Source organism: Lonchura striata, chromosome 23 (genome assembly GCF_046129695.1).
Source record: "Lonchura striata isolate bLonStr1 chromosome 23, bLonStr1.mat, whole genome shotgun sequence".
In the NCBI taxonomy this organism is placed as follows: domain Eukaryota; kingdom Metazoa; phylum Chordata; class Aves; order Passeriformes; family Estrildidae; genus Lonchura; species Lonchura striata.
In genome coordinates this window covers 10,953,341-10,971,968 of record NC_134625.1, presented here as the reverse complement: position 1 = coordinate 10,971,968, position 18,628 = coordinate 10,953,341, and the positions used below count along the sequence as shown (strand labels likewise).

The 18,628-nt window shown below is 60.8% G+C and overlaps 1 protein-coding gene across 1 annotated transcript; it reads right to left on the bottom strand.

The window, feature by feature from the left end:
- Nucleotides 1-326: 326 nt before the first annotated feature.
- Nucleotides 327-18,101, bottom strand: PHLDB1 (pleckstrin homology like domain family B member 1). The gene is made up of 26 exons (XM_077788054.1): nt 17,954-18,101; nt 16,653-16,751; nt 16,104-16,227; nt 15,865-16,035; nt 13,957-14,082; nt 11,502-12,589; nt 10,521-10,763; nt 10,310-10,447; nt 10,055-10,192; nt 8,057-8,185; nt 6,689-6,844; nt 6,460-6,570; nt 6,196-6,285; nt 5,564-5,686; nt 4,694-4,831; nt 4,062-4,217; nt 3,504-3,671; nt 3,083-3,199; nt 2,885-3,002; nt 2,622-2,666; nt 1,938-2,229; nt 1,742-1,832; nt 1,514-1,660; nt 1,153-1,372; nt 991-1,076; nt 327-730 (listed from the first exon to the last, which is right to left on the bottom strand). Exons 1-26 carry the CDS (start codon nt 18,038-18,040, stop codon nt 590-592), a joined length of 4,542 nt encoding a protein of 1,513 aa, XP_077644180.1. The 5' UTR covers nt 18,041-18,101; the 3' UTR covers nt 327-589.
- Nucleotides 18,102-18,628: the final 527 nt, after the last annotated feature.

Below are 18,628 nucleotides of genomic sequence, written 5' to 3'. Positions count from 1 at the left end.
TGAGCTCCCCGCGCCACAGCCCCTGCCCGGGGCAGGCTCCGGTGTGTCTGTAACGTGCCACGCAGGAGGGACAGCCCGGTTCACGAAATGCTTTATGACCGGGCAGCCCGCGCCACAATCCTCATCTGGCCCCAGCACAGGGGGGACAATGATCCGTAATTACAAAAGGTTTACAAAAAGGGCTCTGAGTCTACCACGGTGGGACATCCTGGTGGGGGCACTGCATGGCCTCACCATGTCCTCCCCTGGAACACTATGGCAGCAACTATCTGCATCAGCCTCAATACCATCACCTCCCCAAGGCAGAGAGCTCGGGGCCCAGCAGGTCTTTGGCAACTTTTTACATTTCAGCACTTTGATATTGTTCCAATAAAGTTTCTAGAAAGTCAACATAAAAAAAAAAAACTTATTCCCTTGCCTAGACAGGCAACACTCAGGACCACCCAGCTGCGCCCAGTGCAGGTCCACGACCTTGGTGTGCACAGCCCTTGGCATGAGGCAGGGACCATGGTCCCCTCAGGAGCTCCTCGCTGCTTGGGATGCTCGGAAGTCCATGCAGCTGGTGGATCTGGGGTGCACAGCACCGCCCTCAGTTCATGAACTGGGTATAGCCCTCTGCCCCAGTGACAATGACGTCCATCCAGATGCGCATGGCCTCGGCTGATGGTGCCACCATGTAGTAGAGTCGGTCGTGGGTCTTGACACAGAAAGTGAGCGCAGGATTGGGGCTCTGGAGGGGACAGTGAAATCACAACTCTGTTCCCCTCTGAGCAGCAGCAATCCCCTCCTTGTTCCCCCACAATGCCCAGCACTGGGGTCCTGTCCTCAGTGCCCTTGGCACCATCAGGACCATGGACCATTCCAGGAGCATCCCTGGCACACGCTGCCCTGCTACCTCCTACCAGCGTGACAGAGGACAATGCAGGAAAACGGGGACATCCACGGGAGCTCCCAGCGGACACCACAGCAGTGGCAGTGCCCAGCTCTCACCTTTGCAGCACTGCGGAGGTGGTCATAGTAAACCTCTTCAATGGCTTGGAAGTAGATAACACCCTTCAGCTTTGTCTCATGTTTATCTGCCCAAGAGAGGGAACTGCTGTTGACCATGGGTGATGGCACGGGGAGGGGATGTGGGGTGGCATTGGGACTCACCCACGTAGTAGGAGAGGGTGCGCTTCATGCGGTCAAAGACAAACCAGCGCTTCTTCCAAGATTTGATCTTCCCGCCCATCTTGACCAGGTAGCCCTTACACATCTTCTCTGTCAGGATGATGTGGTAGCAGGTGTCAACATTGTGGCCTGAGGATTCGATGTGCAGCCGCAGGTTGAAATCCTCCTTGCGGATGGGGAGGTACCGTGTCAGGGGACGAGCCTGGAAAAGCAACACAGCCCTGCAAAGCCCACCGATGGTGACAAGAGCCACGTCCCTCTGCTGCAAGCTGAGACATCAGTAGCAAGGTGGGTGTGCCTCACTGTCCAGGGCAAGCGAGGGGGATGGCAGCCTGCCTCACACCTGTGAGAAGTGCTTCTCCCGCAGCTTGACCTCCTTCTCCACCAGCTTCTGCCGCCGCACAGTCTCATCCTGCAGTCGGCGTTCCAGCTGCTCCCGCCGCCAGCGCTCATCCTCCAGCGCCTGTTGACGCAGCTCCATTTCTCGCTCCTGCCGGCACGCACAGGCACTCAGCCCCAAGCACTGGAGACCTGCTTGCCATCTAGCCATGGTGCTGGTGCCCCCACTCACCCGGGACTCCATCAACCGCGACTTCTCCTCGTGTGCCTCCTTCAGCATCTTCTCCATCTCCTCAATCTTTCCTGTCTCCATCCCACTGGCACTGCAAAAGAGCCACAGCTGCTGTCCCAGCAGGAAGGACCTTGAGCCAGCAGCATACCAGCAGAGCAGGCTGTCCCCTGGCCATACGAGCTGGGCCCAGGATTACCTGGAGATGTTGTCAGGTGAGCACGCAGAGTTGTTGCCGATGGAGATGCTGGTGTCCATGCTGTCCGAGCTCTCCAAGCTGAGCGTGTCATATGCATGGTCCAGCTCCTCAGCCCGGGGCCCGGCACCATGGGGACGGCTGTGGTGGAGGATGGAGTGGTGCACAAGCCGGGGGAAGGCAGTGGGGAAGGGGGGCTGCCCATGCAGAGCTTCCCACTGGGACTGCGCCTCAGCAGCTGCTTTCTGCTTCAGCTCTGCGAGCCGCCGTTTCTGCTCCTCAATCACCTGTCGACCTGTGCCACGGGAAAATGAAAATGTCAAGTTAAATGTGCCACATTCAGAGCCACATCATGGTGGGCGAGGGGGTGGCACAGGCGGAAGACACTACAGGCACTGCTGGAACCACAAAAGCATGGCAGGGCACAGGTGGGAGCTGCTGTCACAGCTCTCTGGCAAGCACTGCAATCTCTCTGGGCAGGAGCTGGGGGCACATGCACTAGGCTGGCAAGAAACAAGCAGGGCAAAGCATTAGCAGGCTAGAGATGCACAGGGTTGTCTCTAAGCAGATGTTGAGATGCACCTGGACTGCTCATGCCCCTCTTATGTATGGCAGAAGGTGCCAGCAAACAGCCATGCTGCTGCCTCTGGGCTGCTCTAGGCAGTCCAAGTCACCCCACATCTCTACCTGGTGGATTGCCTGGCTGCAAGGGCTCTGCTGGGAGCAGCTTGGCTGGAGATGGGCCATCAGGTGGAGGGATCAGGAGGACAGAGAGGGGGGAAAAGCAAGAGGCTGTGAGAGAGGCACCGCATCCTGCCAGAGCACTGCTGCTGTCGCAGCAGAAGGGAGCCTCGGCCACGCTCCCTTCTCCATTGCCCAAGTGGCAGCAGGGAGAGTATGTCCCAAAGTCCCACCACCCCACAGAGCCAAGACACAGAGCCAGAGCTCACCCTTCTGCTGCAGGGCCAGCTGGCGCTTGGTCTCGATGTCCTGCAGCGTGGCCACCAGGTTGCGGGACAGGCTGCCCGCCGGGCTGGGGGGGCCCTGGGCAGGACAGCAGGTGGTCAGCTGCAAGGATGGGGATGGGAGCTGGCACCAGGCACGAGTGAGCCATGGCCAGGGTGCCTGGGTCCTCCTGGCAGCCATACCTTAGGGGAGGGGCTGCGCTCCAGCACGGAGAGGTTGAGCTGTGAGGATGAAGGGGTCCCACTCTTCATCCGAGGGGTGAGGACACCAGCAGTACCCTCTGTTTTTGCACGATAGACCTGAGCACAGAGACACAGACATGAGAGACACATAGGGGAACTGCAAAAGTCCCCCTGGAGAGATGGCTCCCCAGACCCTGTTCTGTGTCGGTGCCATCCTGGCAAAGGGATGCAGCCCAAGGGGAGGCAGAGACTGCCTACCCTAGGCCACAGGTCTGCTCTGCCTGTGCCTGCTGTGGCAGCCAGGGCCCCAGCAGCACTCAGACTACAGGGTCCACAGGAACGTCCGTCCCCACACTGCCCCACTTTTGCCACATCCAGTGGCCCCAAAGCCTGAGCCTTGGCAGCAGAGGGCCAGGATTACCTGCAGAGGCTTGTGAGAGGAGTGAGCTTTAGCTGGAAGTGGAGGAGGGGAAGAAGGAGGAGAGACAGAGGAAGAGGAGGTCTCAAAGCCAGCCATAACCTTCTGGTACCACTTCTCTAAATCAAGAGCTGGGAGACACACAGGGCCTCCCAACAGCTGCTGCTCCATCTGGAGAGAGAGGCTGCGTGAGAAAGGATGAAGGACAAATGCAGCAAAAGGGACAGACGCACAGAGAAGAGGTTGAAGCATTCCTGCCTATGCCTGCACCACTCCCCCAGAACTTAACGTGCAGACCCCTGGGGATCCTGTGCACTCCCTGGCTAAGTCCTGTCAGCTGTAGGAGTCGTTTGCTGTCCCAGAGAATGTGAGAACTGATCAAGCACAAAGACCCCCTGCCCTGGGGGCAGTGGAGCAGCAGGCAGGACAGTCAAAGGTGTGCAGAGTGTCAAGAGCTCAAGCTGCTGCTCAGCTCCATCTGCAGCTCACCTATTCCCATGCATCTCCATCACCTCCCAGAAAGAGTAAAAGGGCCCAAAGGGAGGGAAACAGGGCACCAACCTCTGCAGAGACGAAGGGAGAAGGGAGAGATGGAAGAGGAGGAAGAGGAGGAGCACAGCTTGAGGATGAAGGAGCCGGAGGGGTACAGCCCAGCAGGGAAGCAGCAGGGGTGTGGAGGCTGCCCAGGATACCTGAGAGCTGCTCAACAGTCACATACTGGGCAGAGAGAAGCAGATTAAACCAGGTTAAGAGCTAGGGCAAGCAGGCACAGAGGAACAAGCAGGCAGCTCCAACCCCCACAGGAAGGTTCATTGTCCTGGGAGGAAAACCAGTTGGTGCTGCAGCCACCCTGGGCACTGGGACAGGCCTGCTCAGCATCCTCCTCGCTTGAGACAAGCGGCCAGGACTGCATCCAGCAAACAAAGGGCCACCCCTCCAACTGCTGGGCACCTGCTCTGCTCCTGCCCTGCCACTACATCCAGAGCAGGCAAGAAGTGCACCCCAGCAAGGAGACTGGGCAGCTTGAGCCTCTGCTCCCCACGCAGCTGCAGCCAGACAAGTGTCCTGACCCCAGAGAGATGTGGGCTCCAAGCACCAGGGCACACAGGGGCTACGTGTCTGCAGCTGCCTCAGTGCCTGGGATGCAGCGGGCAACCCGAGGGAGCAAACCCGAGCATGCTCTGGGCAGGTACCTCGTTGGCTGTGGGAGCTACAGCAAGCAAGAAAGAGCGCTGAGCAGCAGCAGGGGCAGCAGCAGAAGCTTTAGTGTCCAGGCTGGGGCCATGTGCATTACTGCAGAACCTGAAAACGTCAGACAGCCTCATGTACTCCTAGAAATCCACGGCAAGGGAGAAGGAGAAGAGTTAGACCCGTGTGCTGGCACCATGGCACTGACTGCATAGTGGGAGCAAATCTCCCTGTGCATTCCTGCCCCAACACTGCCTCCCCAGCCCTGCCCTGCCGCCCATGGTGTCCCCGGTGTGCAGCACCCTGAACCCTGGGGTGCTCAAGCTGGGCTAGGTGTGCTGGCACCCTTCTTGCTCCAGCCTTCAGTGCAGCTTTGCTGAGTGCCTACAAGGGGCAGGGATGCCTCAGGGTCTTCCACAGTCACTGGCCACAAGTCGTCCCTTGTGCAGCAGCACTGAATGAGGCACCTCAAGCTGTGCCAGCTTAAAACCCACTTCCTCATCCTTTCTGAACCAAACATGCTAAAGTGGGGAACTTGCTCTTATTTTGGGAAAGCCATGCTAGCAGGACCCTACAGGATGCTGTCAGGAGGTGTCCAGCCAGATGGCAAGCAGTGAGCAAGGGGGAAACCACTGCACCAGGATTAAAATGGGGCAGCGCAGGAACTGGGATGCCTGGCAGGCTCAGGAGAGCACCTGGAATCAGGGACTGAGAGTTAATGAGCACAGCTGCCAGAGATCTGTATCATAAATGCTCCAGCCATGCTACTGTGGGGCTGCCCTGCCGCCTTGGGGTGACACCAGTCCACAAAAGGGGTCCTGGCCAAAGAGGGGTAAGTAAGCAAGCACATGCAGCTAGTCCCTCCAGTTAGTTACCTCTTGTGCCTTGGGGTACGAGTAGGTGGCAGGAGAAGCTAAGGAGGCAGCTGCTACTGGCAGGGGGCTCAGGGGCTTAGTTCCCTCCAACAGCTCATAAGGTTCTGAGATGTGGAGGGTCTCCTGTAGAAGGGTAAAGGTCACATAGGCAAGGTGGGCACAGATAGCAAGGTGGCAGCAGCAGGAGTTGTGCTGCAGGCAGGCATGAGGGGATTCTGCCATCTTGTGCCTCTTAACCAGCAGCAGGTCAGGCAATACTACAGCCCCCGAGGGGGGCATGGTTCTGGCTCCCCGTTCATAGCCACAAGCAAGGTAATGGGGCAACTCACTTCCACCTAAAAGTCCCCTGGACCAGCACCAACACATCCCCATGCTTGCTCTCCAACAATGATGGGGCCCTAGGCAATCCTGTCCCACATGCTGCTCTGTTGCATTTCCCCTTCCTCCCTCCCAACCTCTGCAGCCCATGGAGAGATTCTGAGCAGCTGGAAGCACGTGGCTTTGGTCAGGAGGTACTTGGGAATATAGGAACTGCTGCAGAGCAAAGCTGGTGGTACACAAGGCTCGTCCTCACTGATGGCAGCAGCTTACAAGAGCAGCTCTAAGCACCACAGCTTCCTCTACCCACTTACCTCTCGGAGAGCTGAAGACATTTTTGGGAAGCTCCTGCCACCTGTGACAATCTGGTATCGCCTCTCCAGAGATACGAGCTTCTCCTTCTCCTGCGCATGGGGTGACAGGCCAGAGGCAGCTGATGGTTACTGGCACCGCATGGCCAGTCACCCCCAAGCTCTCCCTACCTGCCAGCAACCTGTCAAGAGCTGGCATGATCTTATCCCCTGCCCTGAGCACCCTCAGGAGTACACATCAGTCACACAAGGCAGTCATGGCATTACCTTCTGCAGGAGCTGCAGGACACTGCTCCGCTCCCTGGCCAGGCGCTCAGCCTCCTGGGCACTCTGCAGCCGAATCTGGGCAGCCTGGGCATCCAGGGCAGCCACCCGCTCCTGGGGAGCAGGCAGCAGAGATGAACTGGCTGCTGGTGAGCCACGGGACGCAGCCTGGCCATGCCTGACCGAGGGGCACGGCCCAGCCACACCGGACCTGCTGCTTCCCCATCCCCACCTTCCTGCGGGCAATGCTCCGGTGGCACTCAGCCCGGCTCTGCAGGAGCTGCTGGCCTCGTGCCTCGCGCTCCTCTTCAAGGTGGCTCTCTCGCTCCAGCTGCTGAAACTCCAGGTCCTCAAACAGCTTGGCCTCTGTCTCCAGTGCCTCTGCCTCCTTTGAACACACAAGAGCACTGTGAGTGGATCTGACCCACTGGGTGGGTACCTCCGCATCCTGCAGGCAGGTCTCCCACAGCAAAACCTCCTGCCATGCCTCCACAATCTACTGATGCTGGCCAGGAACAAGAGCTGGTGGCCAAGCCTGTCCCCTGTGCCTGGTGTGGACAGGCAGCTTTGCCTTCTGCTGGGCATTAGAAACATGAGAGATACTGACAGGAGTGTCTGCTGTCAGAAGAAGGCAATGGAGGCACCCAGAACTGGCCAGGACAGAGCAGTCACCCCTATGAGAAGAGCTTGGCACAGCCAGGGGCTTCACCAGCCCTCAGAGACCAGCTGCCCCCGCTGAACCACACATATGGGCTAAAGCCGTGCCCTGACAGGCAGCAAAACACCATGTGCCAGTGTAACCAACAGCAACACTGTGCCACCAAGCCCACAGGTGGCAAAGCCCCAACAGACAAGCACCATGCTGGACAAGCTCCTGTGTGTCCTTCCAGCCTTCATGCACCGACAGCATGTGGCTGGACTCAGCTCCGCACATGCCAGTGCCACCCTGGCAGCCACTGTGCCATGCACCTCACAGGAATGTGTTTCACCCTGCTCCATGAGACGGGCAGCCAGTGACACAGCACTGATGTGGTGGCTCCCGAGGGCTCCCACACTTACAGACTGCTCCATCACCCCCCTGCCCACTCTACACCAGGTCCGCATCCATCGAGTGCCTGGCTGGAGCAGGCTGTGGCAATGTGGATTTATCTGAGCAGGCACTAGCCATGGGCTGGGGAAAGTCAACCACTTCCAGAAAATACCAGGTAATAGGAAAAATTGCTGAGGACTAGCAGTAACATGGATCAACATCACTGTGTAAATAAACATTCTCAGGAAACAGCTGGAGGCAGCCAGGTGAAGATGCAGCAGCCCCCAGGACTCCCCAGCCTGCCCTCCTCTGCAGGGCAGGGTCCATGCTCGTGCCCTGCCCGGTTTGAGGAGCTCTGCCGAGCCGGTGCCGAGGAGCTCTGCCGAGCCGGTCCCGCGCCCCGGGCCCGGGCGAGCGGCAAGCTTACCAGGACGATGGTGCCCGGTGCCAGCCGCCTCCAGCCCGGGTGCGACGCTCCCAGTGCAGCCCCGGCTGGCAGGGAAGAGCTGGCCTAAGCTGGAGCGGAGGGAGGTGGGCCATGGTCCGGGAGGGGTGGGGGGAGACACTGACCCTTCGCATCTGCTCCTGCAATTGCTCCCGCATTGACTCAGGGCACTTATCAAGGTGGCTCTTCGACTCATGGTAAAGCGCCTGGAGTTGCTCTAGCTCCTTCCTTTCAGCATCAACCTTTGCCCTTTCCTGAATCAGGGGAGAACAAGACAAAACAAAAAAAAAAAACAAAAAAAAAAAAAAAAAGAAAAGAAAAAGGAAAAAAAAAGAAGACACACTTCTCAAATGGGCGCCATGCAGAAGCTGTGAGTTAGAAGAGGGGCTCAGCTGGAGACAGAGGGGGCTCAGGAGAAGGAGCATCATGGCATCTAGAGGGGGATCGAGAGATCAAGAGATACAGGAGCCAGCAGTGTTAGAAGAGTTACAGCCAACCCCTGACCTCAGCTTTGTGTTTCCAAAAACAAACTTGCAGGCAGCAGAAAGATCAACGCTGATAGTATGGTTCAAGTCATCCCAGTCCTGCACATGGCTGCATCACAATAACCACTAGCTGGCTTTGTTAACTGCTACCAGTTAGGAACTGCAGGTGCTGAATGCAGCCTGAGGTCATGGACCACCCTCATCCATTAGAAGGAGAGGGCAGCACTGGGCAGCAGTGAAAGCAGGAGGCTGTGGTCCCACAAGAGATGCTCAGGCTGTGATGAGTCAGCAGCAGAGCAGACACTGACTCCTTGGCCTGGGATGAGGGGCCTGGCCACAGGAGCAGTAAAATGGGGCCAGCAACACAGGACTGGCATAGGGGAACCACCCACAGGTTTGGCGGTACCATATGGGGGCTTGGCATTGAGAAATGCCTGCTGCAAGGAACCCTGTGCTCCACAGAGAGACATCATGAAAAGGGATGAGGGAACATGCTGGCAGGGAGGCAAGGCTGGCACAGGCAGGTGCCCCAGGAGAGCAGCTATGATTGCCTGGGTGCTCCTGGACATGCAGAGATGTCAGAGGTGATGGTGGAGTTCAGTGCCGGCACTGTTAGTGTGAGTAGTGCAGATGGGCTAGGAAAGTGGGTGGTTAGGTCAGCAGAGAGGCTGGGAGAGGGCTTTCCCTGCACTCCTCTCCTGGTTCTGTATGAGGCTGTCCCTGGCTACAGAAGATGCCTACAAAGGGCTAGAAGACCTAAACCAGAACAAAACCCCCAAATGCTTTTGGAGCACCACTGGCAGGCACCAATGGCCCCTCTTCCAGGCCACAGGCACACCAACAGCCCTGGCACCCACAGCCATGGGGCTGGCCAGACCCCAGGGGACACTGATGTCACATGATGGTGACACAGAGCAGCTGGTGGGACCTTGGCATAAGCTGCACAGGGACGATGGCCTCAGGCAGCAGGGAACCAGATCCCAGCAGCTCTCCTGCAGCTCTCCCGTCGACAAGGCCACGCCACACTGCCTGCAAGGCTGTGGGATAGCCAGCAACCAGCAGCTGGGACAAACGTGCCACACACGCAGCATCATGGGTGCCTTCTGGCACCACAGGCAACACCGGGGGAAGGGGGCCAGGACCCACTCCTAAAGCCACCAAGCTAAACACCTGCAGTGGTTTCTCAGCCACCTCCAGCAAGCTGAACACTACAGCAACAGCTGCCATCACACATGGAGGCGCAGCAGAGTGAGGTGACTTGCTGCAGCTCCCTAGTGAGGACAGGTAACGGGGAGAGCCAAGGCCTCTGCTTCGGCACTGCCCGCTGCAGGCAGCGGCCATCTGGAAAGCCTCACACCACAGTCTCCCTGCCAGAGCAACAGGCAGCACCTGAAATGCTTCATGAGCATTGGCTGTGCTCTCCTCCAGCAGAGCTGTTTGACCAACCCCAGGCAGACAGACAGATTCCCCCCACAATGCAAGCCATAGGGGCTGCTTCCCAAAGCCTCTGCAGAGGCCCAGGGTCTGGAGAACACATCCGCAGGGGAACGCTGCAGCTTGAGGCATTGCAGTGCTGGCTGTGAGTGCCAGGGAGGTATGGCACAGCTGGTGCCAATGGGAACCTGTCACTGGGCTCACCTTGTCCCGCTCCTTGCGGATGTTGGTGTCCAGGCTGGAGAGCTTCTCCTTCAGCTGCTGCACCGCTTCCTGCTCCTGCCGCAGCCGCACCACCTCTGATTCCCGCTCACCCTGCAGCAGTGCCTGCTCCATCTCTGCCTGGACAGCCAAAGCAATGTCACGACTGCTGCTCCAGCTGGATCATACCCTTAGGATTCAGCGCTGATGGTGAGGGCAGCAGGCAGAAGGGGACCCAGCAGTGTCCCGACCTCTCACCTCTTGCGATGTCTCCTGCAGCTGCTGCTCCAGCTCCTTGACACGACCCTTCAGCTGGTCCAGGCGTCCGAGGACACCGGCACGCTCCTCCTCCAGCCGCTGTGCCTCCTTGGCCCGGGGGCCTGTCAGCTTCTCGTGCTGTGGAAAGGGCTGATTGGCATGGCACAGTGCAGCGTGGCATGGTAACAGAATGGCACAGATGTCCCCCTACCTCGTGGTGGGTACTCTCAGTGCTGCTGCACTCCTCCTTCAGGTTCTCCTCATCCGACCTCTCCACGCTCTCCCTCTGCTGCAGCTCTTCGACAGCATGGCCCAGAGCCATGGCACCCCTGGGCACCCACTGGCCAGCATCTGTGTCACCAGCTAGGAGCCTGTGCATGTCACCTGGCACGGTGCTGTCTGTCTTGGTGTACTCAGCACAGAGGTTCAGGATGGTCTCCAGGCGTTGCCGCTCCTGTAAGAAAGAACAGTCCCCATCCAGCACGTGCTGTGGCAGGAACAGACAGAACCCTGTGCCAACGGTGGCCACCAGAATACGGACCTGCACGCTGGCATGGGCAGGCAACATTACAAAGCACAATGCAGCCAGCCCGACCCCACAGCAGAGGCAGGCACGCGATGTGCTGGGAGCTGAGACAGACTAATTACAGGCAGCAGGGCCGGCTGCCGAGCGCCGCCGCTATTTCCAGGCAGTGACTCAGGCTGCCTGCGCCAGGCGTGAGTCAGGGCTGAGCAAACACAGCCCTGGTGGCTCGGCCTTCAGGACTGGCAGACACGGCAAACCTCATCCAGGCAGATACCAGTTTCATAAAAACCCCATCAGCCCTAAATATAGATGCAATGTCCACAGAGCCTCGGCACCACCACCAGCAGATGGACCCTGGCAGGGATGGACAAGATGTGGAGAGTTTTGCAAAGGCAGGGGCACCACCATTTTGGCCAGTAGCCCTGGGGCCATGCCAGCCCCACCAGCTTCCACAGGCTTCTGTAACTCAGGAGCTTTGTATTCCCAGAGAGCTGCTGAGCACCGATGGCTCCTCCTGGCCATAATCCCCCTGGATAAGCCGGCAGCCTGGCAGCTGTGGCAAATCCCCAAGAGGCAAAGGCCAGGTTTCAAAGCAGCAAACAACAACTGCTATTTGCAGAGGGTGTCCCACACTCAAATGTGTCCCCTCCCAACCCCAAGGCTCACCAGGCGCTCCATCTCCTGCTCCCGAACCCGCTCCTGCCGCTGCCGCCGATGGTACTCCAGCAATTCATCCTCGTTGTCACTGATCTCAGTGATGCTGTTCTTGCGCTCCCGTGACCCCACTGGCAGCTGTGGGTCCCCCAAAGGCTTCCTGGGGGTGCGGGGGCTCTGCCGGGGCGAGGGCACAGCTGGGGAGCCCAGCCCGTATGCGGGGCTCAGGCAAGTACTGAAACTGGGACGGCGTGTGGGGTTCTCTGACAGCAGCGGGGGTGAAGGACCCCCAGCACCTTTTGACTCCTCCGGGCCCTTGCGCCTGGCACGGGGACTGCCAGGCACTTCCCTGCCCAGCCGTGGCTGTGGGGAGGGGGTGTCAGGGGCCACTCGGGGGCTGGCAGCCCGGCGTGACAAGGAGGGACTCAGGGGAGGCAGCTCCCGCATGCTCTCAATGTTCCTCCGGGCAACCCGTGGGCTCTCGGGGAGCTGCAGCCGGGCCTCTGGGACCGCCCTGCTGCTGGTGGGCTGCCGGCTCGGGGCCAGAGAGTCCCGTGGCTCCCGGAAGGGACTGGGGGGCCGCTCCTGCAGGGCCACCCGTGGCCGCGGTGCCACCCTGGGCATCAGCCGAGGGCTGCCCCCCCTGTGGTCCCCGAGCCTCTCGGCTGGCCAAGGCTCACTAGAACCTGCAGCAGGCAGAGTGGGGGGCTGGACAGTATGGTTGTAGCTGGAGGAGCGAAGTGGGAGAGGGGGTGGCACGGCTGGGCCTTGCTCTTGGCTGCTGAGTGAGGGGCTGGTGTAGCTGCTGCTGCTGGCTGGGGAGGAGAGGGGAGAGAAGTTCTCATAGCTGGAGCCCCCTGAGGCAGCCCCAGGGCTGGATGGAGGGGACAGGAGGCAGCGCCCACCCCCATTCACCACAGGGGAGAGGGGGGATTGGCTGCAGGCAGGCGGCTTCTGGATGCCGGAGGACCCCGACTCCTCCAGCACCAGCGAGTCCATGATGTCCTGCAGGTCCTTCTCGATGGAGCTGACAAGGGAGCTGTGGCTGTGACACCCACGCTCTGACAGCTGGTGGCCACCATTCACCAGGGCCTCGGATTCTGCAGGGAAACAAAGGAGAAGGCATCAGTGTGTTTTGACTTCGCCGCAGCCCCTGCCTGGGCTGGGTCCTACAGAGCAGCCTGGCATCATTCTTCCACTCAGCCTTGCAGAGTCAGAGCTGGATTGCAGCCCCTCTCTGCTGCACCCCAACCTGCCTGCACCCCGCTGCCACCCTTTCCCATTCCAGCTGGGGAGCCGGGATAGGGAGGAGGCTGGAATCCCGCTAGCCCCATCACCCAGGAGACAGAAACCTGAGAGGACAGCCGCCCTCCCTGCACTGCAGCTCCCTGCTCCACTCCCTGGAGAGCAACTGCCCTCACCACCTCCTGCCACCCACCACTTGCCCCCTTGCATGCTCTGGTTTCCCAGCAAGGGGTCAGAGATGCAATTGCCAAAAGCTGCTGACCTGCAGCATGTCCAGACCCACCACCACGTCGCCCGCAGCCTCCCCACACCCCAGCCAGGGTGCCCCTGCTTGGGTTGTCCAGTCCTCCCAGCGCAGCACCGATGTGCCTGTCACTCAGGGGACCAGCGAATCGCAGCAGGCGCAGGGCTCAGCCAGGACAGCGTGCCACCCGGGCTGCGTCACCCCTTGGCACCCAGCAGCTCCCCCACAGCAGCTGGCACTGCTTTCATGCCTGGAAAGATGTGCCACAGCCCTGTCAGTGTGATCCCACCCAGTCCCGCATGGTAGAGTGAGCATGCAGGGCCCACACGGGATGGTGCATGGTTGCATGATGCTCCTCAGCCACAGCACCTCCCCATGTCCCTCCTCCTGTCCCCCGGCTGCAGGCATGCTGCCTTCCCAACACACACGTGGCACGGGAAGGCAGCCAAGCTCCTCTCCCTGTGCCAGGGTGTGCTGGTGAGGGCAGGGATAAGGGCTACCAGCCCAGGGATCAGTGCTGGAGAGTTGGACATCCCCAGGAACCAAGCATGGTACTGGCACCTGGCCCATTGCCCCACGGACATGCAGACACAGCAAGATAAGCTCATGAGATGAAGGGCAGCAGCCAGAAGAATGGCCTTCACAGCCCCAGCACAGCCACTCCAGCACATAAACACCCGTTTTCTAGCAGTGGGGGGGCTCCGACGGGCGACGGCTCTTCCATGGCCTGGCTGGGCAGAAGTGAAAGCCATGCCTCAGTGCCCCCACAGACAACCTCTCTGAGGTGATATTAATCATTAACAAATACCAGTGCAGCTGCCATACCATGCCAAGCTGACGGATGGCACAGTGCAGCCAGGTGTGAGCCCAAGTGCAACTGGACAGGACTGGGAGAGCATTGGGAACTGGGAAGGCTGATGGGTCAGGGAGCACTTCAGCATCTGCCCTGCCCCGCCTGGGACAAGGAGGATCACCTACTTGCTGGTAGCCCATAGAGAGCCGATGGGCTTCTGCCACCCGCTGGGATCATGCTCTTAATCCACTTGGCCTCAGCAGGGTGGTTGAAGCGGAGGAAGGTGGCCTGGCCCAGGCAGATGGTGCACCCTTGGGAGAGAGGAGAGAGGGTTCAGATGCTAGCCGGCAGTATCAGAGTACTCCTGGAAAGTGCAGGGAAGCAGTCGGGCGTTGCTTGCCCTAAGATGCGCCCTCGGGAAGGCAGCGGGCTCCTGCTGTCAGCAGAGGCTTAGGGGGAGGCTGAAATCCAGGTCACGCCACAGCAGCTGCCGGCAGCGCATCTCGGGCGCAGGCACAGCTGGGGTCCCCGCCGGGGGCCGCGGGAGCTGGCGGCACTCCAGGGCTTGCGTGGCTGCCAGCTGCAGACAAGACAGCTCCTGTCCCTGCTTGCAAAGCATCTCTTCTTGGCCCAAAGCAGCAGCCCTCTTGGGGCAAGGCTGACGAGCAGCGCCGGGGAGGAAGGCACCTCAGGAAGGGAAGGGGAGGCGAGTCGTGGGCGCTCGCTGTGCGTTCACCTGCTGCTCGTGGTGCTGGGGAGGCATGTGCTGGCAGCAAGGAGCATCAGGCGGCTCGAAGGCGGCTTGCTGCCGACACACCCCACTTTGAAGCGCCTGCCAGGCCTCTGGGGAGAGGCTCGCTCCATACCAGCAGCCGCTGCTGAAAATCCCTCGCCGGAGGGGACGCGTTTTTTGGAGCACCCGTCAGCGCAGCTCACAGCCAGGAGAGCGAGAGGCACTACGGACTAACTGCTATCGCCGTCGTGAGGGCCTGGTGCCCCTGTCCGAGCGCCAGGGCGGGACAGAGTCCTGCTCACCCGGCTCCACGAGGGCATCCCTGCCTGCCAGGGAGCAGCACCGACGCCCAGCCTGGCAGCGGCTGTGCCGGAGAGATGCACCGCTGCCCTGCGCCTTCCTTCCCACGTGCCGGCATCAGCGGAGCCACAGGTCGCCCCGGCAAAGGAGCAATAACCGAAGCCTGACAGCCCCGCAGTTCAATCCGCCGTGGCCCTGCACAGATGCTGTCCCTGCCTGCCCCGGGGACGGGAGGATGAGCGGCTCGGCTGACCCCTGCCCACACCCCGCAGCCTACCACGGCCCTCGCCGCCTCCTGTGGGACCGGCGGGACCTGGCAGCAGCCCGGGCCGCCGCCGGAGCCGTCTCCGCGTGGCTCCCATTGTCCCCGCGGGGCGCCCACGCGGGTGTGTCCCCCCTTCCCCGAGGGACGGGGCAGGCGCGGGGACCGCAGCGCCACGGCCTCCGGGGGAACACGGATGGCTCCGTGACCCGCGGAGGACCGGGAGCGAGCCCCGCCGGCGCGGACACGCGTGGCCGCAGCACCGCACTCACCTCCCCGCCGCCGCCGCCGCCGCCGCCGCCCGGGCAGCGCCGCACCGCCCCCGGGGAGGGGCGGGGGCCGGGCCTGGCCCGACAGTCCTCTCCGGGAAGGAGCAGGAGCTGTGGAGGGGCGGGGATCGCCTGGGAAGGGCCTGAGGCTTTGTCCAGCTCCCTGGGAGCGGCCCTGGGGGCCGGCCGGGTCCGAGCCCGGTAGCCACGCAGGCGGACCAGCAGTGTCCCGGCAGCCATCCGTCGGGAGGACGCTCAAGGTGTTTTCGTCTGTCATCTCCCTCCCCAAAGCTGGCTCAGCATCTCGGCTGGTCTTCCAAGCCCACCCGGATCTTTCCCACCTCACTTGACACACGCAGCAAAGCCAGCTCTCAAATCGTGCCAGGACCTGGCAGGTTCCCAGCACAGAGCATAGAGGCCAAGATTATGCTAGCTGGGATGTGCAGTTACTGGATGGCTCCTCAAACACCCCAATACTCAACAGCACAGCTCCACAGGCAAAGGCTCCGGTGAGCCAGTCATCTCCTACCTTGGGTGAGGTGCATGGGCCGCTGGAGTGGCACACCATCAATGGCACAGGCGTTGCCACAGGGGTGCAGGGTGAGTGTCCCTCGCACGTTCTCGATGTAGCAGTGCTGGGGCGCCAGCCCGGGGCCCTGCAGGACGATGTCTGTCGCAGCCGTGCCAATGGTGGTCCTTCCTGCCAGCAGAGAGGGCGTCTCAGTGTCTCTGTCACCAGCATGCCCATGGAGACCCTCCAGCACTCACCTTCCTCCAGGGGCAGAAGTGTGATGGCAGTGCTGAGTCGACCGCTGCCCAGGCTCACCAAATGTGGTTTCTCTGTCTGCACTTTCAGCCCCTTGCCCGTGTCGATCAGGTCCAGGGAGCTGTTCTGTAGGAGAGAGAGAGATGCTCACAGCTCCTGCTGCTGCAGCCCAGTCCCCTGCACTGCCCACCTGGCTGAGCTGCTCCAAAACGGCCACATAGCCAGGATCAATGCCCAGGCACAGCCACATGCCAGCAGGACTATCCAGGAGAGGAGGGCTCTCCTGCCTGTGCTACCTATCCCGGGGAGCTGAGGCGAGCTGCCACGGGAGCTGGAGATCCATGGGGCTTGGGCTGCATCTAAGAGGATCCAAGCTGCCAGCCGCTTAGCTCAATGGGCTTTGCTGAGGATCCCGTAATAGGATTGGCTGAGACTGAGGAGAAGCTGGAGGGCAGCGCCAGTGCTGGTGCTAGGGCTGGCTGCAGAGGTGGACTCCCAGACAGATTCCCCTATTCCCAGAGAGCAGAGGCCCTGTGATCCTGTGTGCTCACCTGGATGACAGTCTGGACTCTGTGGCTTGAGCTGGTGGGGGTCCTGCCAGATGTCTCCATGGTGCCTTCTTGGAGACGTCGGATGGTACCGGACATGGGCTGCCAGAAGAAACAGAATGGCAGTATGAGTGACCACACTGGTCATGGCCTTTATGTATTTTTCCTTGCACATCCCGGACAGCAGCCTGTGCACAAACCCTACCCATTCCAAACCAGCATTTGCCACCAAGAGGATTACCATCCTGAGCTCCTGTCTTCATCATGTCAGCAGCTACCTGAAGCCAGTGAGCATCCCTGCCTGCCAAGGCACGCATCCTACCTAGGCACACATCCCCATCCACCCAGGGAGACCCATGCGTGTGTCAGGTGTCAGGACAAGACACAGTCCGGGAAGGAAAACTACACTTGCACTCAGTTTTGGGGGCATGGTGTTGGAAATGCATGCTTTAAATGCCAAGAGCTGTGGGCAGCCAGACCCCAATGGCTGTCCTCAGAAAAGCACACAGAAGCACAGATTCTGGCTGTCCCGAGGAACACCTGCCTGCCATGCATGGCAGAGCTGTCCATGCCACCAGTGCCCAGCTCTGGCACCCAGGCACATGCCTCTGCTCCCACACAGTTCAGCAGCAGCTCATAGTGCACACGCCCAGCTGAGTGTTTGGTACCCCTGTGGCCGGCAGGCAGAGCCACCACCCATGGAACAGCCATGCTGCCACGCATTCTCTGCGTGAGTGGGAGGCAATTCGAGGAGGAACAATTTCCGTCACCCGGCGCTCACGCCATGTCGGGATGCTCCGAGGATCTAAATTTACCGTCTGCTGCTCCCTACGTCCCTCCCTTCCGCCCTGAACTAGCTGACTGGGGCTTAACCCTTCCCGAGCAGTGTAGATAGGAAGCGCTCCATCCCCGTTAGGAGACGCCGGTCCCGGGGCCGCCAGGAGGAGCCTCGGGCTCGGCTCTCGCCGGCATCGCCGACTGTCCAGCCAGCCCCTGGAGGGACCCCCGCGCTCGGCCAGCACCGGGCTCAGCTGCGGGGGCGAGAGAACGGCTATTACACACTGTGGAAAAAATGAAACGCTGGAAAACACCAGGCGTGAGATCCAGGACCTGGATGAAACCCTGCTGTCTCCTGCAACAGCAGGACTGGCCGCCCCACAGCAAGGGCTCGGTGGGACCACAGCCTCACCACGTGGGATGGGGACAGATCAGCTGGGACAAGGGGGGGCGTAGAGATAAGGTACCCCGAGAACAGTTCACGAGTGCTTGCCGGCTGCCGAGGCAGAATCCCTGCTCTCCCTTACCTGCCACCTGGTCCTGGTGCCGAACGCGACCCTCCGCGGCAGGGTGCCCATGTTCCCCAGGCACTGGGGTGCCGCACTTCCCAGCATCTGGAGACCTCACGGCCCAGCCGAGCCCCTGCCTCTCACTTACACCTACGTCCCGTCACAATGCTCAGGAAGGAGGAAAAGCCAGGAGGGGCCAGGCTGCTGAAGAGGAAGGGAGCGGGGCCAGGGTGGGATCTTTGTCGCTGTTAACTCCTTCCCAGCATGGCTGTACTGGTGAGACCTGGTGAGAACCATGGAGGACCCCCATTCCGGCCACTTGGAGGATTGTCTCAGATTCCGCTGCCTGCTGCCCAAACTCTCCAGCCATCACCCCCCACTCCAGAAGCAGTCCTGCCTGCCCATGAGCTGGAGGGTGACCCTGGCATCCCATCTCTTCCCAACGCCCCCAGTACCGCAACGTCGCCCTCCAACAGAGCCCCTCACCTGCCTCGTCAACACTCGGGGAACGCCTGCGTCACCCCAGCCCGTCCTGCTGGGGATGCAGCCCCTCTCCAGCCGGCTCTGCTGCAGGAATGCGGGGCGGGAGCGCGGCCGCCCCAGCCGGCGCCCCACTGCTGGGACAGACAAGGCGGCCTTTCTTCTCCCACCGCCGCCTGCAGAACGCGCCGCTTGTTCCCGCCGTGGGAAGCG

What these genes read in the sequence shown, in the direction of transcription:
- PHLDB1 (XM_077788054.1), bottom strand. Translation starts at nt 18,040, where the DNA reads ATGCTGGGAAGTGCGGCACCCCAGTGCCTGGGGAACATGGGCACCCTG. An exon ending in GGGAGAAGCACTTCTCACAG is followed by an intron (nt 1,373 to 1,513) that starts GTGTGAGGCAGG and finishes TTGCTTTTCCAG; the next exon opens with GCTCGTCCCCTGACACGGTA. An exon ending in CACCCTCTCCTACTACGTGG is followed by an intron (nt 1,077 to 1,152) that starts GTGAGTCCCAAT and finishes TCTCTTGGGCAG; the next exon opens with ATAAACATGAGACAAAGCTG.